Source organism: Geotrypetes seraphini, chromosome 7, assembly GCF_902459505.1.
Source record: "Geotrypetes seraphini chromosome 7, aGeoSer1.1, whole genome shotgun sequence".
NCBI lineage: Eukaryota > Metazoa > Chordata > Amphibia > Gymnophiona > Dermophiidae > Geotrypetes > Geotrypetes seraphini.
In genome coordinates this window covers 149,148,580-149,173,404 of record NC_047090.1, presented here as the reverse complement: position 1 = coordinate 149,173,404, position 24,825 = coordinate 149,148,580, and the positions used below count along the sequence as shown (strand labels likewise).

Here is a 24,825-nt window from a genome sequence, read left to right as displayed (position 1 = left end):
CCTTTGCCAATTTAAAAGGAAAAGATTGGTTCCTATTCCTCATTGAGGGTAATACCCAAAATCTCAGACTTGTCCATGTTGACCTTGAAACCTGCATAGTTCCCATAAGTTCAAAATATATCCAGTAGCACTGGCAAGGTCAGGCCTGGGGTCCCGTACATGTAACATATCTGCGAAAAGAGCCAACTTATGCTTCAAAGCCCCCTCCTTAATTCCCCATATATCAGGAAGTTCTCTAATTTTTAATGCCAGTGGCTTAATATAAAATGCAAAAAAATCCAGTGAGAGGGCACACCCTTGTCTAGTCCCTATGCTCTAGGCGAGATGTATAGTGCTTTAACCTAAGAGCAAAAAGTATTCGCCAGTCCCATCTGCCCCATAACAGCCCATAGGAAATCCCAGCGCACCCTATGAAATGCCTTTTCAGCATCTATAACCAACAAGGCAATTTTATTTTGGGCTTATTGGGACCCCCAAAGTAAATGTAAAGTTTGTTGAATGTAGTTCCCATCTGTCTCCTCTGTATTAGTCTGAATTGGTCAACATGGCTAAGTCCTGGCAACACCTTATCCAACCTTAATTCCAGTACTTTGACTATTATCTTGGCATCCACATTTAAAAGCGATATGGGTTTAAACACTCCACAGCCCATATGTTCTTTCCCAGGTTTCAGGAGCACTGTTAACCCCTGCTTCCCCCATCAAAGCTGGGAGACTCCCCCCTCCAATCCCATTCAGCACTCATCAATAAGGCACCCAATACATCCCCAAACTGGTCAGTTTACCCATCCAACCCTGGGGACTTTCCCTTTTTCAAAGCCTTAATTCCTTGTACTTCCCCTAATGATATGGGTTCACTTAATTAATTTTTAACCCCCTGTATCGGGCTGGGAAGATGCAGTGCATAGAAAAAGTTCTCAATTTCTAATCAGAACCCATCACCACCCACTTGGTAAAGCTGTTCATAATACTGCAGAAAGATTGTTGTATGTTCCTATCATTGTAGCATATTTGCCCTTTAGAGTCTCTGATCTTCTGAATAGTTGTCTGAATTTGACATGCTCTAAGATAGCAAGCCTTCATAGCGCTGGACTTATTGCCATGCTCAAACAAATTTTGCCTAAGCTTAGACCTCAGGTATTCTGTTTCTTCCAACTGAAGAACGTGAAGTTATATCTGTATCTGCTGTAATTGTTTGCCGAGCTGAGGATTTGATGTTGATTTATGCTGTAATGGTTTTAAATATTTTATGTTAAGTTTATGTTTATTAAGATTTTATATACCGCTCCAGCATTTTACTGACCTAAATCGTTTACAATGTAACAATTGAATAATGAAAGGAACTCCATTGAATATGTTCAGATAGGAAAGATAGAGACAAGATATGTACATCCCAACAATTAATCAGGGAGGATAAAAACAAAGATTACCTTAAAAACAAAAATAAAATAATAATTAAATTATAAGTGAAATGTCTTTGAAACTGCCTGGTATAAAAATCACTCTTTGATTTTGAAACTTCTTACTTTTCTCCTACCAGGAAAGACTGAAGTGGTGATGCATCACTTTGTTATGTACTTATAGCAGGGTGCCTGGTAGGAGCCTGTTATATAAAAGAACATGAGTGCCTATATTCCTTTATAGAATACTAGAGTAACTAAGTATATATCAGAGGTGTCAAAGTCCCTCCTCGAGAGCCACAATCCAATCAGGTTTTCAGAATTTCCCCAATGAATATGCATGAGATCTATTAGCATACAATGAAAGCAGTGCATGCAAATAGATCTCATGCATATTGTCACAAGCCCAATCCCAGCTCCGGCCTTGTGCCAGTGAAGAGCCTCAGGAATCGCCCAGTGAAAATAGTCAGGGCTGATCAATATGTCCCTGCAGGGCAGGAACAAGAGCAGGAAGCACAGGCTGTGTTCAGGCAGGGCTTAGTACATAGCCCTGGGAAAAACCGTTTAGCCCCTTTAAATCCTCCATCTTGTAAACTGCTGACCAAGCAGGGTAAAAGGCAGACTCAGGTGCAAAAAGCCCTTCCCCCTAATAGGGCTGGGCGTGGCACAGCAGCTTTGGAACATTTAGAAAGCTGGCTGTCCCGGAGAGAGGAGGAGGCCAGGGAAGTTCCCATGTGGAAGGAACCTCCACCAGCCCAGGAAACCACAGATGTGGAAATGATTAACCCGGAGGCAGAGGAACAAACACAGGAGAACCAGGTATTGGAAGACATGGAATGGAGTGTTCTGCCTGAACTTGCTTTACCAGAAGCCATGGAAGTGAGTTGATCTGACTGTGTGTTTGACTTGCAAAGTTCTTGATTTTTTTTTTGATCTTTTTGTTTTGTGTTGGCTGTCTCTCTGCGGGGACAATGCTGAAGGACAGTTCAACAACATTGATAATGCATTTTTGAGTGCTATGAAAACCCTGAAGGTTGGGTGCCGGTTTGCCTGACATCCAAGTAATGTGTTTATGGGTTATATTTTTTTGTTCTTTGCTTTGCCAAGGAGCCGAACTGGCAAATCCGATAACCTTCCGCTCCTTAATGCTTGGAGAGAAGGGAGAAGCGCTGCAACATTATACAGCTCTGAGTTTTGTGTTTGGACTAAAGACTGCCTGGGACTCATTTGTACTTTGTGCTGTTATTACTACTTCAAAATAGGACTTACCTGGGACATAAGTGAAACACTGGAGCATGAACCAGACCAGGCTGGTGAGAACCATATTATTTTGGGGCACATTATAGTTGCTGTTACTTTTAGACTTTTGTTTTCTTGCATTTTTGGTTTTGCCCTATCTGGATGATCAATAAATGTTATTTCTTTCTTTTGATACTTACCTGAATTGTGTCATTCTGACTTTTGTACACAGAGTAAGGTACTCACAACAGGGCTTCCTCCTTCTTGGGGAAGCACGCCAGAGCAATATTGTAGGTGTGTGCCGGGCCCTGTTAGGCCCTAAGGGACGGCCATGCTACAATATTCATTGGGGAAATCCTGAAAACCCGACTGGATTGCGGCCCTCGAGGAGAGACTTTGACACCCCTGGTATATATATGCACCTAAGAGTTAAGTGCAAGCACTTATTTGTACCATACATAGTGCTGATATAAATGCTCACACTTACATGTTGCTATGCATGCAAGTTGCATGTGTAAGTTTGAGCCCCTTCCAAGCTCTTCCCATGGACAAACCCCTTACAGAATGTGCGATATATAAGTTTAAGTGGATATTTGCATGATAGTGATTAGTTTTGACATTTATGTGCTTATGTTTTATTTATTTAACTGACTATGAAGAGATTTGTGCATGAATGTGTACTGCAGGTATATTTTAGCATAAAACAGCATAATAGTAAAATGGCAAACTGAAAATTAGTAATAAGACTAATATGATATAATATCAGAAATATACATGTTTAGCAACATTGTAGAACAAGCATGTCAAACTCAAAGGTTGACTCGGGCCAAATAAACAAGGCTTATGTTTATGGGCTGCAAAAAAACAAAAACATCATTTTTCATAGACCATGGAAAATCAAATAATGAAAACAATCCAGGTGAGGTATATGCAGTTGAAAATATTATATGGATTATAACCAGTGTTACCAACTTATGATTTTTGCAGTGTTGTGCAGGTGCTGATTTTGAGTAGGGTTGATTATTGCAATGCATTATACCTAGGAGTTTTTAAAGTGAAAATGAGAGCACTGCAGATGTTGATTAACTCTGTAGTATCTCCAGAATACACCAGTTTTAAAACAGTTGAACTCGTTACCAATGCAGCAAAGAGTGCATTTTAAAGTCTTGTCAATAATACATCAGATTTTGTACCATGTTTTGAAAGGATTTTTTGAAATCTATTAGCCAAGGAGAATTTTGAGATCAGAAAACAACATGAAAGTATGCTTGGGTGGAAGGATGGTAATTTTTCATTCCAAGATTGGTGCGGCTATGTTATCGATGGGAGGTGCAAAACTTTGGAATGCTCTGCCAGTTATCCTGCGATTTTGCACTGCCAGATTGGGTTTTAAGAAAATGTTGAAGACACAATTGTTTGTAGATGCCTTTTTGAACTGAGATTTTACATAATATAAGTACCTGCTAATGTATTACCTGATTAATGATCAAATTTTATGGTATAGTTTTTGTAACTATGTAAAATGTTTGTCTAACATTTATGATTGTGATTATGTAAACCATATAGGTAATATATGGTATATAAATTTTTAAATAAATTTTGAAAAGTACAGTATAAAAAAAGAACAAGAGCAATGATAAAATTAATGTTTTCTTCCTGACACTTGGCATCTCTTCTCTGCTACTATTTTTCCTATTTCGGGGGAAATCTTGTCTGCAGTGATTACTTTTAAAACTGACCCAAGGTGAATGTCAGTAATTCTGGATTTGATAGGAGACTTATTTCCTTTCATAAGTGTAAATAACTGCTCGCATCGATAAGTACTTCCAAACATGGAAATAATTTCATATGTGAATTTTCAAGTACTGTATTTTCAAACCTGGCTGGCAAATTTTTGTAAAATTCAAGCAAGCCAACTTCACTGTATTTTGTCTTCAAATCTGAATCGCATTGGATTTCTAATACCTAATCATATGTAAATGATTAGGAAGTAATTCTATATTTATTGAGAAAATCAAAGAAAACTCGTCTTCCAAAGATTTAAAATATGCAAATCTTGTTTCAAACTCAGTTCTAAGGCTTAAAACTTTTTCTGCGTATTTTTTATACGATGCAATTTCACCTAAACTTGATTTGTTTATGTTGCATATCGGAAAGTGCATTAAATCTTCATTTTTCAACTGCTTTTCCCAAAGAACTAGCCTACATTGGAATGCTTTAACTTGATCGCACAAGTTCGCAATGATCTGATCTTTTACTTGAAGTTTTAAATTTAAATTGTTTAAGTGTTTTGTTATATCAACCATGAAGGATAAATCTTGTAACCATGCTGAATCACAAAACAACCTTGTTTCTTTCCCAGAATTGTTTAAGGACCTTGGAGCAAGATAGCCAACATACCTCAGTAAAGTAGAACATAAGAAATGCCTTTACTGGATCAGACCCTAGGTCCATCTAGTCCGGCGACCTGCACATGCGGAGGCCAATCCAGGTGTTCCCTGCTGAAGACCTTGTTTACCCGTATCCCTCAATGTGTTTTGCAAGAAGGTGTGCATCCAACTTGCCCTTGAATCCTGGAATGGTGGTCTCCGACACAACCTCCTCTGGGAGAGCATTCCAAGCGCTCACTACTCGCTGTGTGAAACAGAACTTCCTGATATTTGTCCTGGGCCTGTTGCCCCCTCAGTTTCAGTCCATGACCCCTTGTCCGAGTCTCATTTGACAATGTGAATAACGATGTTTCTTGCTCTATTTTGTCGAATCCTTTTAGTATTTTGAAAGTCTCTATCATATCCCCTCGCAGCCTTCTCTTCTCGAGGGTGAACAATCCTCGTTTTCCGAGGCGTTCTTTGTAGCTCAAATTCTCGATGCCTTTTACTAGCTTCGTGGCTCGCCTCTACACCCTCTCCAGCAGGGTTATATCCTTCTTTAGGTAGGGAGACCATTGTTGGATACAGTATTCCAAGTGTTGTCTGACAATTGCTCTGTAAAGCGGCATTATGATGTCCGCCGATCTACTCGTGATTCCCTTCTTTATCATGTCCAACATCCTGTTTGCTTACTTTGCCGCCGCTGCGCATTGAGCCAATGGCTTCAATGTCTTGTCAATCAGTACCCCCAGATCCCTTTCTTGTTCGCTTTTGCCCAATGCCGCACCTAACATTTTGTATTCATGTTCCTTGTTTTTCTTAACCAGGTGCATCACTTTGCATTTTTCTATATTAAACTTCATCTGCCACTTTTCCGCCCATTTCTCTAGCTGGTTCAAATCTCTCTGGAGTTCTTCTCTGTCCTTTTGTGACCCAACTGTCCTACATAGTTTTGTGTCGTCTGCAAACTTGATTAAATTACTTGTTGTTTCTTCTTCTAAGTCATTTATGAAGATATTGAACAAGATTGGCCCAAGAACCGAACCCTGTGGCACACCACTTGTCAAATTTTCCCAATCCGAGAACTTCCCATTTATGCCCACCCTCTGCAATCGGTTTTCCAGCCATCCGCCTATCCATCTTAGTATATCCCCTTATCCCAGGACAAGCAGGCAGGTATTCTCACTAGAGGGTGATGTCATCCGACAGAGCCCCGATACGGACGTCTCACAAGCATGTCTTGCTTGAAGAAACTCAGAAGTTTCGAGATGCCCGCACCGCGCATGCGCCAGTGCCTTCCCGCCCGATGGTCCGGGCGTGTCTCCTCAGTTCTTTTTCTTCCGCGGAGCTGAGAAGTTCACTTCAATTCTGCGCCCATTGAATCTGTTTTTTGCCTTCTTATTGCCGCGGGTTGGGTTCTTTTGGCTCTCCCGTGCGTTTATTTTCTTTCTTTGATTTCTTTTTTAAAAAAAAATTTTTTTACTTCCGATACCGGGTCGGCCACATGGCTGGGGCCCCGCGCCTTCGACCTTGCGGCGGAACTTTTCCGGCCTATGTCCTGGCCGATCACCGGTTTTAAAAAGTGCAGCAAGTGCCAGCGCGCGATTTCGCTCACGGACCCTCATCGACGCTGCTTACAGTGTCTGGGCCCGGACCACTTTCCAAAATCGTGCCGGCCTTGCTCCACTCTGACGGCGCGAGCGTTTAAGCGCCGCTGCCTGCTGTGGGAGTCCATGTTCAAGATGGAAGCTTCGTTGGATCCTTCGGCTTCGACATCGACTGGTGCCTAGACTCCTTCGGCGAAGCCCTCTGCCTCCCCGGCCGCTTCGGGCCTTCTGAAACCAGCCTCGTTCACGCCGGTTTCGGCCTCGACCTCGGCGCCGGTGCCTTCCTCCGTCTCCTCGGAACAGGTATCGACTCCTATAGTTCCACCGGTGGTGCTTAAAGTGCCGAAGGCTGGCAAGCAAAAGCACGCAGCACCAAAAGAGCGTGGAGACCGTGCGGAAGGGCCCCCTTTTGGTGCGGATCCCTCCATATCGGCTTCGCTGAGGTCCATTGTGGAGGCTCAGTTTGTGGAACTCATGACCACCATGGGTCCCCGGCTGATTGCCTCGATCCAGGGTGACCTGCCAGTTCCGGCTTCGAGGGGCGGCCCGCCCCCCCCTCTTCCGCCGCACCGCTCGACCTCGTTGCTTAGCGAGGAGGAGCGGCGGGCGGTGTCCAGTTCGTCGAGGCGGTCCTCGGGTGGTGCCATGCCTCCCTTGGAACCGATTCCCTCGAGAAAGGCCTCCCTTAGTGATATGCCTCCTTTGGAGCCTATTCCCTTGAGGAAAGCTTCGCTTAGCGACTTGCCCCCCTTGGAACCTGTTACCCCGTCCCATGACACAGTGTGGCGTCAACCTTCGAGGCCTCCCAGTCCTGGGCATAGCAGGAAGCAGGACGAGTTCTTCCGAACCCCCTATCAAGCCTGGGCGGTTTCTGGGGAGGCACTGACTCTTCCGCCTCTCCGATCGACGGCCTCGAGTCCTATCTGCTTCTTGGAGGCTTCTGGGGACCAGTATTCTCACAGAAGGGCTCGATCCCCTTCCAAGCATCGAGAGGGGCATCGATCCAGACACTCTTCGAGGCATTCCTCTCGGCACTCGACCGTCTCACCTCAGAAGAAATTGCCTCGGATGGGGTATTCTGCTTCGGCTGGGTCTCCTCCTCCGGGCCCGGAGTTCGAGGACCCCGAGGTGTTTTACTCGCCCTGTTGCTCACAGGCCTGTATGGAGCCCGAGGCCTCGACTTCTTCTAGTCCTTCTCGAAGACCGGTGCTGGCGGACCAACTGTCCTTTTCCTCGTTTCTCAGACAGATGGCGGATGACATGGACATTACCCTCGATGCTGGGTCTCGATACTCCAAGGAGTACCTCGATACCATGCACTTGCCTCGTCCTCCGGCCGAGTCCTTACGCCCACCTCTGCACAAGCTCCTTGACCAGACCTTCATGAGGTGCTTTGAGTCTCCTTACTCTATCCCTGCGGTCCCTGGAAAATTGGATGCTCGGAACCGCACGGTGCATCACAAGGGCTTCGAGGGGCCTCAGCTTTCTCATCAGTCCCTCCTGGTCGAATCCTCGCTCAAGCGGTCTCATCCTGGCCAGGTGTATGCTTCGGTGCCTCCGTGCCGCGAGGGCAGGACCATGGATAAGTTTGGACGACGCATCTATCAGAATTCTATGATGGCGTCTCGAGTCCTGAATTATAATTTCCACTTTGCCACCTACTTGGAATTTTTTCTACCTGTGCTTCGGAAATTCACGCCCTACATTGAGTCCCAGGCTCGGTTTGAGTTCGAGGAGGTGGTTGCCTCGCTGTCCCAGCTTCGTCTTCAATTGATGCAATCTGCCTATGATGCTTTCGAGCTCTTGGCCTGAGCGGCAGCCTGCTCTGTGGCGATGCGCTGTTTGGCCTGGTTACGAACCATTGACATGGACCCGAATCTTCAGGACCGGCTGGCAAACGTCCCGTGTGCTGGGGCGGATCTTTTCGACGAATCCATCGAGACAGTCACTAAGAAGCTGTCTGATCATGAAAGGTCCTTCCAGTCCATTCTTAGGCCGAAGCCTAAGCCGCAGCAGTCTCGGCCCTCTCGACCGCCATTGATCTATCAGCGGCGTTATCAGCCGAGGCAAGCTCCTCCTGCGAGGCAACCTGCGAAGCGGCAGCCCCCTCAGAAGGCTCAGCAAAAGTCTCAACCGTCTGCTGTCCCTAAGGCTCCTCAGCCTTTTTGACTGTCTCGTAGAGGGCATAACCAGTCTCGTTCCGCCTCCCCCTGTTTTTCCCATCGAAGGGCGCCTCCATCATTTTTATCATCGCTGGGAGGCCGTAACCACCGACCTCTGGGTTCTTACTATCATAAGGGAAGGATACTCTCTTCATTTCCATCGGGTCCCTCTGGACCACCCGCCAAGAGAGTATCCTTCCAACTTGACACAGACCGCCCTTCTTCTTCAGGAAGCCCAGGCCTTGCTCCGGCTCCGGGCCGTCGAGCCGGTCCCTGTGGACCAACACAACCAGGGGTTTTACTCCCGGTACTTCCTTGTTCCGAAGAAGACGGGTGACCTGCGCCCCTTTTTGGACCTCAGAGTCCTCAACAAATTCCTAGTCAAAGAGAAGTTCCGCATGCTGATCCTTTCTTCTCTCTACCCCCTCCTTGAGCAGAACGACTGGTTATGCTCTCTAGATCTCAAGGAGGCCTACACTCACATTCCCATTCATCCGGCCTCTCGCAAGTTCCTCAGATTTCGGGTGGGACATCTGCATCTGCAGTATCGAGTGCTTCCCTTCGGCCTGTCTTCGTCTCCCAGAGTCTTCACGAAGTGTCTGGTAGTAGTGGCCGCGGCACTCCGGAACCGGGGTCTTCAGGTTTCCCCCTACCTCGACGACTGGCTCATCAAGGCGCCCTCGGCCTCGGAGGTCATCTCGGCGACCCTGTCCACGGTTCTGTTCCTGCAGAGTTTGGGATTCGAGATCAACTTTCCCAAATCTCATCTACAACCTTCACAGTCGCTCCCCTTCATCGGGGCGGTCCTGGATACCATCCACCTCAGAGAATTCCTTCCTCCTCTGCGCCTGGAAGCTCTTCTTCGTCTCTGCCAGTCTGTGTCTTCTCGCCAATCCATCTCAGCAAGACACATGATGATCCTCCTAGGCCACATGGCCTCTACAGTTCATGTGACGCCGTTTGCCAGACTCCATCTCAGAATTCCTCAGTGGACCCTGGCGTCTCAATGGACTCGGGTGTCGGAGCCGTTGACTCGACACATCATCGTCACTCCTGCTCTTCGGCAGTCTCTACTTTGGTGGATGACCTCTTCGAATCTATCCAGAGGTTTGCTGTTTCACACTCCTCCCCACCAGAAGGTTCTCACAACCGATTCCTCGACCTATGCCTGGGGAGCACATCTGGATGGTCTTCGCACTCAGGGATTCTGGACCAGTGCGGACCGCCTCCATCAAATCAATCTTCTGGAGCTCAGAGCCATCTTCAATGCTCTTCAAGCTTTTCAACATCTGCTTCACGACATGGTGGTCCTCATTCGCACAGACAATCAGGTCGCCATGTATTATGTCAACAAGCAGGGGGGCACGGGCTCGGCCTCCCTCTGCCAGGAAGCTCTCAGAGTCTGGGATTGGGCGATTCGCCACAACGCCTTCCTCAAAGCTGTCTACATTCAGGGGAAGGACAATGTCTTGGCGGACAACTTAAGTCGTCTCCTCCAGCCTCACGAATGGACACTGCATTCCTCGCCCCTTCATCAGATCTTTGCACAGTGGGGGATGCCTCAGATAGACCTCTTTGCGGCTCCCCACAACTTCAAACTGCCTCTCTTCGCCTCGAGGCAGATGCCTTTCTGCTGGATTGGGGGAATCGCTTTCTGTATGCGTTTCCTCCATTTCCTCTCATTCAAAAGACTCTGGTCAAGCTGAAGTTGGACCATGCCACCATGATTCTAATAGCTCCTCGGTGGCCCAGACAACCTTGGTTCTCCCTTCTACTTCAACTCAGCAGCAGGGAGCCATTCCTTCTTCCAGTGTTTCCTTCACTGCTTACTCAGCATCAGGGATCTCTACTTCATCCCAACCTGCAGTCTCTCCACCTGTCAGCTTGGTTCCTCTCAACGTAACTCCTCACCAGTTTTCCCAGGCGGTGAGGGATGTCTTGGAGGCTTCCAGGAAGCCTGCTACTCGTCAATGCTACTCCCAAAAATGGACTAGATTTTCTTCATGGTGTAGTTCTAACTCTAAGGAGCCTCAGTGAGCCTCCCTATCCTCTGTATTGGACTATCTTCTACACCTGTCTCAGTCTACATCTATACGAGTCCACCTGAGTGCTATTGCGGCTTTCCATCAGCTTCTACAAGGGAAACCTCTCTCTGCTCATCCTGTGGTTTCCAGATTTATGAAAGGACTTTTTCATGTCAATCCTCCTCTCAAACCGCCTCCAGTGGTTTGGGATCTCAATGTTGTCCTTTCTCAGCTTGTGAAACCTCCTTTTGAGCCTCTGAGCAAGGCTCTACTAAAGTTTCTCACCTGGAAAGTGGTTTTTCTGGTGGCCCTCACATCTGCTCGCAGGGTCAGTGAGCTTCAGGCCTTGGTGGCGGACCCACCTTTCACAGTTTTCCATCATGACAAGGTGGTCCTCCGCACTCATCCGAAATTCCTACCTAAGGTGGTCTCTGAATTTCATCTCTACCAATCCATTGTGCTTCCAGTGTTTTTTCCAAAGCCTCATTCTCATCCTGGAGAATCAGCTCTTCACACTCTGGACTGTCAACGTGCTTTGGCTTTCTACTTGGATCGCACCAAACCACACAGAACTGCTCCCCAACTTTTCGTCTCCTTTGATCCAAACAAGTTGGGACGACCTGTATCGAAGCGCACCATTTCCAACTGGATGGCGGCTTGTATCTCTTTCTGCTATGTCCAGGCTGGATTACCCCTTCCCTGTAAGGTCACAGCCCACAAGGTCGTCAGAGCAATGGCAGCCTCTGTAGCCTTCCTCAGATCGACACCGATTGAGGAGATTTGTAAGGCTGCCACTTGGTCCTCGGTTCATACATTCACCTCTCATTATTGTCTGGATACTTTCTCCAGAAGGGATGGACAGTTTGGCCAAACAGTGTTACAAAATTTATTCTCCTAAGTTGCCAACTCTCCCACCATCCCATTGAGGTTAGCTTGGAAGTCACCCTCTAGTGAGAATACCTGCCTGCTTGTCCTGAGATAAAGCAATGTTACTTACCGTAACAGTTGTCATCCAGGGACAGCAGGCAGCTATTCTCACATCCCCCCCCCCCCTGGGTTGGCTTCTCTGCTAGCTACCTGAACTGAGGAGACACGCCTGGACCATCGGGCGGGAAGGCACTGGCACATGCGCGGTGCGGGCATCTCGAAACTTCTGAGTTTCTTCAAGCAAGACATGCTTGTGAGACGTCCGTATCGGGGCTCTGTCGGATGACATCACCCTCTAGTGAGAATAGCTGCCTGCTGTCCCTGGATAACAACTGTTACGGTAAGTAACATTGCTTTCTATTCCATGGCTTTGTAGTTTCTTCAGAAGCCTTGCATGTGGAACCTTGTCGAACACTTTCTGGAAGTCCAAGTATATTATATCCACCGATACACCGTTATCGATTTGTTTGTTCACCTCCTAAAAAAATTGAAGTAAATTCGTCAAACAAGACTTCCCCTTCCTGAAGCCGTGTTGTCTTGCTCTCATCAGGTCGTAATTTTCCAGGTGTTGCACTATGCTATCCTTTATTAGTGCTTCCACCATCTTCCCAGGAACCAACGTAAGACTCACAGGTCTATAGTTGCCCGGTTCTCCTCTTGATCCTTTTTTGAAGATTGGGATGACATTCGCTATCTTCCAGTCGTCTGGTATTCGCCCGGTTCTAATTGACAAGTTGGCTAGGGATTACAATAGTTCTCCGATTTCTACCTTAAACTCCTTTAGCACTCTCAGATGAATTCCATCTGGTCCAGGGGATTTGTCACTTTTTATTTTGTCGATCTGATAGTATATCATGTCCAAATCCACATTCACAGTGGTGAGGCTTTCCTCTATTTCTCCCTTGAATACTTTCCCTGTTTCGGGCATTGATGCAATGTCCTCCTTGGTAAAGACAGATGCAAAGAAGGAGTTTAGCCTATCTGCAATCTGCTTGTCTTCCTTGATGCACCCTTTTCTTCCTTGGTCGTCGAGAGGGCCCACTGCCTCCTTTGCTGGTTTTTTCCCTTTTATGTATCTAAAAAAGGGCTCAAAGTTTTTGGCTTCTTGCGCTATCATTTCGTCATGGGCTTTTTTGGCGTCCCTTACCGCCTTGTGACACTTCTTCTGGTCGACCTTGTGATTGTTCCAGGCCTCCGTTGTGTGGTCACGTTTCCATTTTTTAAATGAGTTCTTCTTTTCCCTTACTGCATCCTTCACCTCTTTAGTTAGCCAAGCTGGTTCTCCTTTGTTCTTATTTTTCTTTCCTTTGGATATATGTGGAATGTAGAGATTCTGTTCTTTGGTGATGGTATTTTTTAGTAGGGACCATGCTTGATCGACCGTTTTGATTTTAGCTGTCTTATTTTTGAGCTGTTTTTTAACCATGACCCCATGCTGTCGTATTTCCCTTTTCTGTAGTTAAAGGTTGTGATTTGAGTCTTGGTTCGTTTCCCCTTCCCGATGCCAATTTTATAATTTATCATGCTGTGATCACTCATCCCCAACGGGACTGTGACCTCTACACGTGTTGTCCTTCCAGTAATACCATTTAGGACCAAGTCCAAGGATGCGGTTCCTCTTGTCGGTTCTCCCACCATTTGTTCTAGGAAGCAGTCCCCTATCATTTCCAGGAACAGTGATTCCCTGCTGCAGTTTGAGGTTCCTCAGTACCAGTTTATCCCCGGAAAGTTGAAGTCTCCCATGATCGTTACATTACCTGTTCTACATCCATGGTTGATTTCCTCTATCATTTCTACGTCTGTTTCTTCCGTCTGTCCTGGGGGTCGATAGTAGAGGCCTATTTTTATGTCTGCTTCATTTTGCCTAGGAATCTTTATCCAGAGGGATTCCAGTTTTCCTTTTCCTTCCATCTTTCCTTCTCTGATAGACTCTACTCCTTCTTGGACATACAGGGCAATACCTCCCCCTTTTTGCCCTATTCTGTCTCTTCTGTATAGTTTGTATCCCTGTAAGTCTTGTGTCCCATTCGTTTTCCTCGTTCCACCATGTTTCTGTTATTATGATGATATCCAGTTCTTCTCGTCTTGCTAGTGCCTCCAGTTCCCCCATTTTGTTCCTCAAGCTTCTGGCATTCGTGTACATACATTTGAGCTCCCTTTGCGCATTCGTGTACATACAATTGAGTTCCCTTAGTGGTACCTTCCTGGACTTTTTAGTCTTCACATCCCTTTTTGTATCTATTAGCGCTCTTTCTCTGTTACTTTCGATTTCAGCATGCTCTTCCCCTTTATCTGAGCAGTTGCTTGTAGTTCCTTCTTTGGGATCTACTGATGCCCGGGCCATCGACTGGTTGTCGACTGTCGGCTCTCCCCTGGTCCTTAGTTTAAAGCCCTCTCAATGGTCTTCTTCATGTTTTCAGCCAAGACTCTTGCTCCTTGCTTGGTGAGGTGTAGGCCGTCCCTTCTAAAGTATCTGCCACTTCCCCATAATGCCGTCCAGTTGCGCACAAAGTCGAACACCTCCTCATCGCACCATCGTCTCATCCAGGCGTTGACAAACAAGAAGATTTGCTTTCTAATTCACTTAAGAAAGAAGAAAATTATTGCTAATTTAAGCCTCGAGATCTTATGAAATTGTTTATTTTTTGACATGTCAACACATTTTCCATGTTTTTTTACCTTGGTGCATAATACTTCTTGATGTATAATCTTGGATCCATCACAAGTTTCACTTTGGTTTTTTTGCAGTAATGCCACAAAACTGTTGGTTTTTCTGGCCATTGAAGAAGCTCCATCTGTGGCTACAGAAGTTAGTTTTGATGGAGGTAAATTGTATTTTTGCAGAAGTTCATTAACACAGTTAAATATATCTTGTCCCATTGTAGTGCCACACATCGATACTATTTCCAATAATTCATCAAAAATGTTGAAATTTGTGTCGCAAGCACGAAGAAACATAGCTAACTGAGCTATGCCCCCAATGTCCTTACTCTTGTCACAGTCAATGGAAAAAGCTTTGAAACTAGATGATTTTGCTTTGATCTGATTACTTAAATTGCCAGCCAAATCAGTAGTTCTTTCTGCAACTGTATTTTGAGACATAGAGATTGTTTGAAAAACCTTCACACTTTCAGGACAAACAATTTCTGCAGCTTTAATTTGACATTCCTTGATGAAATCACCTTCGGTAAAAGGTTTTGAGTGTTTAGCTATCAACTCTGACAAAGGTGTAGCTTGCATGCACCGCCACTTCAATTTCTTGTGATACTTTAGTAAACATGAACTGTTGTTTTTTTCAGTCCCCAACTTGAACTTTCAACTTTGCTTGTCTCATTAATCTTTCGTAATTGTCATGTTTTGATTTATGCTGTTCAAAGTGCCATTTAATGTTTTATAACTTTGGCACACTAATATTACATATCACATATTACATATTAAGCAAATTATTTTATCTTTTACTTTACAGCAAAAATACTCCAATTCCCGCTTTTCTTGGAAATTTCGATGTTCATCAGCAATTTTTCTTGCTGGTGGCTTTTGGTCTGGCAAAGAAGACTATTCTTCACTGGATAGGCCCTGCTCTGCCCACAGCCCAGCACTGCCGTAACCTTATGACCCAAATGGCTCTCTGGGAAAGGACCCGGGCTCACACTAGTTCCATCAGGCATAATTAGATTGCTGGCCAGGGTTCTAACAGTGGAGAGAGGTCCCAGAGGGTGGTGAGCAGAGTAACCATGAACATATACAGGGCTGGTGGTTAATTATTGGTACTGCTCTATGTTCTGTTATTAGCAAAGGTTTATTTTGGTAACTGCTTATACATAGCTTATTGATTGCTAGTTTACCTTTTACCAGAAGGTTATGTGGTACATTTTTGTACTTGGATTTTTCTATGTACTTTGTGTTTTTGTACATCTGTAGTTCTGTATTGCATTTGGTATGGTGGCTTGGTGCCTGGGAATTGTTGTTTCTGCACTGCTCTGTTTTCCAATAAAAAAAAAAAAGTCAAAACATTTTGTGACCTATATGTATTTAGAATTTATCTAATTTATCTTGGTTAAAAAGCCTATATATTAAAATTAAGTAGTATGGTTGTTTCCATATTTTTAATGTGTATTGATTATTCTCTCATGTTGTTTTAGCTATTGGAACTATTTGACAGTGAAGACCCTCGCGAGCGGGACTATCTAAAAACAGTCTTACACAGAATTTATGGCAAATTTCTTGGTCTTAGAGCATTTATCCGAAAACAGATTAACAATATTTTTCTACGGTAAGTAAAATTGTGTGTGTGTATGCATGTTTCAATGTTACCAAGGGTTAAATTATCTCAGATACCAAAACCTTATGCTCTTGCACCTTTAGTGCCTTGCTACTGGGCCATAGAGAGCAGGAGCGCAGTTGTGGCTCATAGCAAAAAGAAGCCCCAAGCTGTCATGGAACTTCTCCTTCTGCTCTTCTAGGGTCATATCTATCAGATCATTGGATATTATAGCACCTATTAAGGAGAAAAGGCCCTACAGATCCAGTGTTGCTCCATGGTTTATGATTGAATTGATTGAATTAAAAAAGCAGTTATATACTGTAGAAAAGAAAGAGGTTGGGGAAAGTATCCAGACTATTTTTCTCAATTAGAATATAGGGAAAGTTTGGAAGAATATCGGAGATTGATGTTTAGGGCAAATAAATCATATGAAAAGGAAATAGAGAAGGCAGAATCCTCATCAAGGGACTTACATGTCATAGTAATGAAGTTTATGGACAGGAAGAAAGGAGAAGATTCTGATGAGGTAAGACTTTTCAGTCAAATTTTAGTCTATGCTTTTAACAACAAAATTGAGAACATCTTGGTGATGTTTGATAGGTTTAATTTTCCTCAAGGTATTGCTGATAATGAGGGACTAGAAAGATGGACTGATTTTCAGTTGTTACAGAGAAACAAGTGGAACTGACTTTTAGTAGAGTGAACAACCCTTCCAATTCTTTGGATTGTTGCGCTCCAAAAATTTTGAAAATATTGAAGCAGAAATTGTCCCCTATTCTTTCATTATTAGTGAATGAATCTATGCGTGAAGGAATTTACCCAGAAAAATTTAGCAAGTCCATGGTGAAAGCCTTATAGAAGAATGACCAGTTAAATTATATTATGTTATATGTGGTCTTATATCCAGCCAAATTCTCACTAAATGGAGTTCGAGGCAGGTTACAATCTGCATTCTTGTACAATCCCCCTTTATTCTGGGAACAGGTAGGAAGTAGTGTTCCCCGGCTAGCCAGGAGCTGTAGGAACTTCATTTAACAGAAATTCAGCCCCTCCAACTGCACTCATCCTTTGGAGTATGCTCTCTGGACACCAGTTTTGTATTCCTACAAGCCAAGCTGTAGGAGCTTCTCTCTTCTGGAATAAAGTCTGCCTCTGGGGGGTTTACCAGCCACTGCAGTAAGCCCCCTGGACAGCCTGCACGTCATTTTAGGGCTCTGGAATCAGGAGCTGGCTCATCCCAGGTTCGTCCACTAGTGGGTGGAGTGCAGGCTGCGTGGTTCCATGGAGGTGCACCCGGGATCGGGACTGGACAACGTACTTTCCCTGAGTAATCCAGAGGTGTTGGAAGTCACTGGATGAGTTGATTGGGCAAGTGAGGCAATCGGAAGACTTGATATCCAATTTTCCAGCTTCCTGAGGCTTGAGATCTCCCTGCATGCTGTTTCAGTATTGCCTGCCATTTCTCCCTTACAGCACATAGCACAGTGAGTAGCTGCTTGCCTACCTGGTTTAGTGATTTTGGGGGTCCTATAAAGGGTTTTCTGGGTGGTTTCCCTTCATGCCCTAAATCCCCCCCCCACCTCTAAAATAGCAAAATTGCTGTTTTCCTGTGGTTTTCCCAGGCTATTTTAGGGCAAAATCAGCACCCGCGGTGACCATCTTGGATTTTTTTCTAAACTTTTAAAAAGTATATTTTTTGCACTTAGGAGCTTCTCAGATGGCCTCCTCAGGACATGGTGGCATGGGCTCATGCCTTGTTTGCGGCAGATGGCTGTCGAATTCGCAGCCATATTCCACGTGTGCCACAGCCTGCGAGGGGGGTGAGGTGTGCACGGATTCAGTGCCTTTCACCGCTGAAGAGGTCCTTCTTGGATCTACTGATGCAAGCGCAGCGAAAATCGTGGCTGGAGACCCTCAGAAGGGTGATGGTGTTCAGGCGAAACACAAGCGTAGTTCCAGTAAAAAAAATCTCATAAATCGTCTAAGTACTCTAAGTCTGAGGCGCATTGAGCAGCCCTTGCCATGGTGGATTCTCCCCCCCAGATTTTGTGAATATGATGTATCAGGCATACTTGGTTAAAAAGTCCATGCCTGTGGTCTCCCCTCAGAAGCCAACCCAGCCTGCTGGTTCATCCCCTCCACTGGACTCCAGTCTGTGTCTGTGCTCCGCATCCACATCTCTTTCCATCCTTCTGCTTCCTCAGGGCACCTAGGGGGTATCCACTGATGTGGCTAACCTAGCTGACCTTCGCAATCAAGATTCGTGTGGGTCCCGAGATCTAGCGGATGATCCTTATGTTCGTAGATTTTTCAAGCCTAGGCGTCTTGAGGATCTCATTTCAGAATCCCTGCAGGAATTAAACTTGCAGTCGGATCACTGGTCCCGGCGGAATATTCTTTGAGTAATCAAAGACCGCTCTCCGCCTCCTTTCCTGATAATCCGCATCTGATCCGTATTCTTTTGGAGGTTTGGGATTTCTCAGAGGGCCCTCTGAAATTCGTTCGAGCCATGGCGAAGCTTTACCCTATGGCCCCAGAGTTTTCCAAGCGCTTTGCTTTTCCAAAGGTAGATTCAGCTGTGGCTCAGGTCACCAAGCATACCTCCCTCCCCTCTGATGGAGGGATAGTTCTGAAAGATGTTCAGGACGGGCGGGTAGATTTTATTCTCAAGCACCTCTTTGATTCTATTGCAGCCGGGGACAGAGCAACCGTGGCCACGTAATTTGTTTCCCAGGTGTGCCAATACAAACTTCGCCACAATCCTGATATTGTGCTCCTCCGTGATCTGGATTTTCTAATATCTGGAGTGAATTATCTGGCAGACGCCTTATATGACATGAGGAAGATCTTCGCTAAGCTGGGTGCTTATTCAGTGTCCGCCAGGAGAATGCTGTGGATGCGGCAGTGGTCCGGGATTCTTTCTCTGAGGCTACTTGAATAGGTTGCCCTTCAAGGGACAACTCCTTTTTGGCCAAGGTCTGGAGGACCTTATGGCGAGTGTTCAAGTCCGTAAGCTTAAGGTTTTGCTGGGAAACAGGTCTCACCCCACTAGGAGTTCGGGGCATCCTAAATTTCATCCCTTCTGGCACCCACATCAGTACGCCTGTCCTCCAGCCATGGGTCAGAGATTCAATTCTTCTTCAAGACCATGTTTTGGAGGCCCTGCCCATCAACAGTCCTCAAATAAGACATTAACTGCTCCCCTTAAAAAGCAGTTCTGACGCCAGGCCTCTGGCCCCTCTCCCTTGCATTGGAGGGCGACTATCGGCTTTTCTGGCAGAGTGGGAGACAGTGACTTCAGACCGTTGGGTTCTAAAGGTCCTACGCAATAGCCTCAAATTGGAATTTTACCAACCTCTGACAGATTTCTTTTTGAATTCTTCTACGGGGTGTTTCGAAAAGGCACTCAGGGTACAGGCCATGCTTCGCAGACTGCTAGATATTGTGGCTATCGAACCCATACCAAAGGACAACTTGGGCATATACTTCATTGTTCCAAAGAAAGGCTCCAAAGATTGGAGACCAATTCTGGATCTTAAGGCAATCAATCTTGCGGTCCCTGGATGTTCACTACCTTCTACTGCGTTATTTGGAAGTCACCAATGAGTTTCACTGCTTGGACTATCTGTTTGTTCTCTCGGGTCCTGCCCATAAGGCTAGGCCTGCCTCTAAGGCTACTATTTCCAGATGGATTTGTACAGCCATTTCTGCTGCCTATGTGGTTGCAGGGTAAAAGCCCCCCCCCCCCTTTGGGTTTGGGCTTATTCTACTAGAAGTTTGTCTTCTTGGGCAGAATCTACAGCAGTTTCACCGGAAGAGATTTGCAGGGTGGCTACATGGTCTTCCCTGCACACCTTTACCATGTTTTATCGGATTGATGTGGTGGCTAAGCATGATGCTGCTTTTGGGGCATCAGTGTTGGCAGTGGGCTCATCGGTTCCCTCCTATGTTTAGGGACTGCTCTGTTACGTCCCACCTGTTCCCTGAATAAAGGGGGCTTGTACAAGAGCGAAAGATTAGGTTATTACCTCTGTTAATCTTCTTCTTTCTTGTAAATCCACCCTTTATTCTGGGAGCTCGCCCTATTTCTGTCTGATTCGCAGATTGCCTGGCCAACTACTGAGAATGCCATCTGTTTAATTATGGAGTCAGGTTAGCGGGGTTCCTGGGTTTTTGCCCCCTTCTGACTGTGCAGGCTGTCTCCCTGTAACCCTGTTTTATAGTTCAGGTTTTAATGTTTCATAATCCTTTTTCCAATTTGCATTGTTGCTGTTTTGAATATGTTAACAAGAGCAGAATTGATTGTTGGGCGGGGAGTTTCCTGTTCCCCACTCTTTTTTGTTTCTTGTTTCTCCTGTAGAGATTCTTGGATGCTTGAAGACTAACTGGTGTCCAAGGAGCATGCTCCAGGGGATGAGTGCAGTGGGAGGGGCTGAATTTCTGTTAAAAGAAGTTCCTAGAATAAAAGGTGGATTTACAAGAAAGAAGATTAGCAGAGGTAAGAACCTAATCTTTTGTTAATTATTGTTATATTGCAGTAAAAATACAGTACAAAATTGGAAATAGTTCTTATATCCTAACATAGATTTCTAAACCAACATTTTCGTAACATAGATGTAAGTCAAGGCTGAGCCAAGTTTTTGGCAGAAACTTAAGGAAGAGCCATGTTGTTAGGTTTTTCCAAAACTGGGCATAATTGATATTAGTTTGAATCTTTATGGGAAATGAGTTCCCGATTTTTGTAGTTTCTTAAAACCAGCTATGTTATCTGCTTTTGCCATAACCTCTGGCAATGCATTCCAGAGCTTAACTATTCACACTAGAGAATGACATGGGGAAAAAATTTGTCCCCGTCCCCGCGACCACCATCCCTGTCACCACCCCATCCCCTCGACCACTGTCCCCGCCCCATCCCCATCCCCGCAACCACTGTCCTTGGCCCATCTTCATGACTACTATCCCCACAGCATCCATACAAGCCTCAGTACTGCAATGTTTAGCTTATTCCTTCCTTATAAATCAAAGTTCTGGCTGCTGAACTAGGGAAAGAGATGTTCAGCTGGCAGGGCATGCTAGGGAGGTAAAATTCCTTGATGAAATCAAGGACTGATTTATGGAGCGAGTGGTTCAGAAACAGTCAAGGACGATCTTACCCTTCCCTGCCCCATAACAATAAAATCAGTTTCAGTTCAGTTAGTCACCTCTATTAAACTTTTTGGTGTTACTTTCGACGGAAAACTCGTTCCATGAACAAATAAGTTCAGTAGTTAAGAAATGTTTCTACCGTGTTCGAATAATTAGATCTCTTGCCACCTTATTAGATCAATCTTCATTAAATATTCTTATTCATTCACTTGTTATTTCATGTTTAGATTACAGTAATGCAGTATACAAAGGAATCACTAAGAAAGAAATAAAACATCTTCAAATTATTCAAAATACTGCCATTAAAATTATTTCAAAAGCACGAAAATACGATCATGTCACACCTCTTTTGATCAACGCTCACTGGCTGCCTATAGCTCATCGAATTTTCTATAAAATAATGTTACTAACATACAAGACCATAACTTCCGGCCAACCTGATTTTATTAACAGGCTACTTATCCCCCATACCCCCCATCGTACATTACGCTCATCTAATCAAAACTTGCTATTCATCCCTTCTTTAAGATACATTAACATTATGCATACTAGCATTTTTTCTGTTACGGCCCCTACCATCTGGAATTCAGCACCAAATTATATAAGAGAAATTACATCCCTTGATAAATTTAAAAGTAACTTGAAGGCCTTGAAGACGCTTTCGGTGTATAATAGTCCTTCTAAGGACGGTAATGGAAATCTGTTCCTTCCCATTTTTTAAATCATTTTAGCCTATTTTACAAAATACTAGACTATTGATTTTATTGTTCCCCTTCCTTTTAGTTTTGGTCCTTCTCCCCCTCTTTCTCTTTATATAAATTGCATTTCTGCCCTTTTCCATCCTGTATCGGTAAGTTAATGTTTGTCAGTGCGTTTGATTGTTTGTAGCATTATTTGTAATTTGTTTTTAACGTACGCTCTTTTTATACTTTGTTTTTATATTATGTAAAACCGCTTTGAATTTTGATAAGGCAGTATATCAAATTTTCAAATAAACCTGAAACCATGAATTGCTGCAGGAGGTAATGGTGTTGGGGGCCACTTAATAATGGTGATGTAATCCCCGGAGTAAATTCATACAGAAAATCTAATACAATACCATTTAACTTTAAAAAAAGGAGACTATGATAACATGAGGAAAATGGTAAAAAAAGGATTATTAGAGGAGCAGCTGCACAGGTCAAAAATTTACATCAGACATAGATTTTATTCAAAAATACCATCCTGGAAGCCTAGACCAGATGTATTCCATGTATTATAAAAGAAGGAAGGAAGACCGAACAGCAGCCAGTGTGGTTGACAAGTGAGGTAAAGAAAGCTATTAGAGCTAAAAGAGAATCCTTCAGAAAGTGGAAGAAGACTGAAAATAGTAAAAAAATCAGCACAAGTAAAGGCAAATCAAATACAAGGTGTTGATAAGGAAGGAAAGTGATCTATAAATGGGACTAATCATTGAGATCATTAAATTTGCTGATGACACAAAATTGTTCACATTTGTTAATTTGCAAGACTATGTGAGAATGGGAGACTGAACATCAAAATGGCAGATAACGTTTAATGTGAGCAAATGCAAAGTGATGCATGTGGGAAAGAGGAACCCAAACTATAGCTACGTGATGCAGGGTTCCACATTGGTAGTCATCACCCAGGAAAAGATTCTAGGTGTCATCATTGAGGATACATTGAAACATGCAGTTCAGTGTGCAATTCTGGTCAACGCATCTCACAAAAAGATATAGCAGAATTAGAAAAAGTACAGAAATGGGGACAAAAGTGATAAAAGGGATGAAATGACTACTTTATGAAGAAAGGTTATAGCAGCTAGAGATGGCTCAGGGGAGATGTGATGGAGGTCTATAAAAACTGAGTGAAGTAGAATAGGTAAGTGTAAATCGCTTGTTTACTCTTTCCAGAAATTGTAGGACTAGGGGCCGTTATGAAGCTATTAAGTAGTAGATTTAAAACAAATCAGAGAAAATATTTCTTCACTGAATGTGTACCGTATTTTCACGCAAATAACGCGCACCCGTATAAAACGCGCACACGGGTATAGCGCGCAGAAATCACGATGATATGTACAAAAACTTTGGTATACCGCGCTCACGGGTATACCGTGCATGCTGCCCGACGCTCCTTTCGCCCGCCCTGACTTTCCGTGCGCTGTCCCGACTCTCCGTTCACCCCCCCTGACTTCCGTGCACTGTCCCCCCTTGAAGGTCTGTCCCCATCCTGAAAGCCTGATGCCCCCCCCGACGTCCGATACATCCCTCCCCCCCGAAGGACCGCCGACTCCCCAACAATATCGGGCCAGGAGGGAGCCCAAATCCTCCTGGCCACGGCGACCCCCTAACCCCACCCCGCACTACATTACGGGCAGGAGGGATCCCAGGCCCTCCTGCCCTCGACGCAAACCCCCCTCCCCCCAACGACCGCCCCTCCCAAGAACCTCCGACCGCCCCCCAGCCGACCCGCAACCCCCCCACCCCCCTTCCCCGTACCTTTGGTAGTTGGGCCAGAAGGGAGCCCAAACCCTCCTGGCCACGGCGACCCCCTAACCCCACCCCGCACCACATTACGGGCAGGAGGGATCCCAGGCCCTCCTGCCCCCGACGCAAACCCCCCCCCCCCCAACGACCTCCGACCGCCCCCCCCCCCGACCCGCGACCCCCCTGGCGGCCCCCACGACCCCCCCACCCCCCTTCCCCGTACCTTTGGTAGTTGGCCGGACAGACGGGAGCCAAACCCGCCTGTCCGGCAGGCAGCCAACGAAGGAATGAGGCCGGATTGGCCCATCCATCCTAAAGCTCCGCCTACTGGTGGGGCCTAAGGCGCGTGGGCCAATCAGAATAGGCCCTGGAGCCTTAGGTCCCACCTGGGGGCGCGGCCTGAGGCACATGGTCGGGTTGGGGGATACACAACCTTAACAGCATACATCCCTTTGGTCTAAACACAACTGTTGATTGGTCAGTGTTTCTTTAATTCAAATTTGTTGCTCAACATTATCATTCATTTGAATGAACGATTTGAAGAACTTTCTGTCCAATCAGATGATTCTATTAGGTTCTTCTATCACGCATGCGCTGGCGTCTTTAAAGTATAAAGCGCCATTTTTTATTCAGAAAGACCGTGTAAGAACGTTCTGAATTATCTACATTGAAGTAAGTTGCTGTGCTTATTGTTTAGATAAACTAACATCTTACGGCAGAGATTATAATGTATTCTTTGTATCTCATTTTTTCTATAGTGTATCCACCAAAACCCTGATGAGTAGAGAGTTTCAACATGTAGAGAGTTTTTTACATTTCACATGTTAGTCTTTTTAGTCAATCCATTACAAAATATTGGTGAAGGTTTTTATGATCTATGAAAGAAACCCACGCCACCTTTCCACTTTGGATGATTTTATTATGATCCTAGGAGTGGCAACTCTGAGATCTTTTCCTTCACCTAATTAAGAATTTTGGCTATTGTTTTGACTAAATTTCACTTTACACATTGCTCTCTTAGATTAACTTCTTTGCGGATCTTTATGAGTATCAGTTAATCGTTTCTCTTTTTGATTTTTTGATTAATCAACCTTTTTGAGATTATGGCTGAGAGCAATTGGAAGAATTCCACTCTCACATTTAATGACCAAAAAGTTTTTGACATTTTGAATGTCCCTTCTATGTTTGAGCAACAGAGTCAAA

The 24,825-nt window shown here is 44.8% G+C and overlaps 1 protein-coding gene across 2 annotated transcripts in view; it reads left to right on the top strand.

Annotated features, from left to right (window-relative positions):
* Positions 1-24,825, top strand: part of PPP2R5E (protein phosphatase 2 regulatory subunit B'epsilon) — a 274,354-nt gene that overhangs the window by 156,672 nt on the left and 92,857 nt on the right. For both annotated transcript variants that reach the window (XM_033953140.1, XM_033953139.1), the window contains exon 6: positions 15,870-16,000. In XM_033953140.1, coding sequence (XP_033809031.1) covers positions 15,870-16,000 — 131 coding nt within the window. The remainder of the gene's footprint in view (positions 1-15,869; positions 16,001-24,825) is intronic.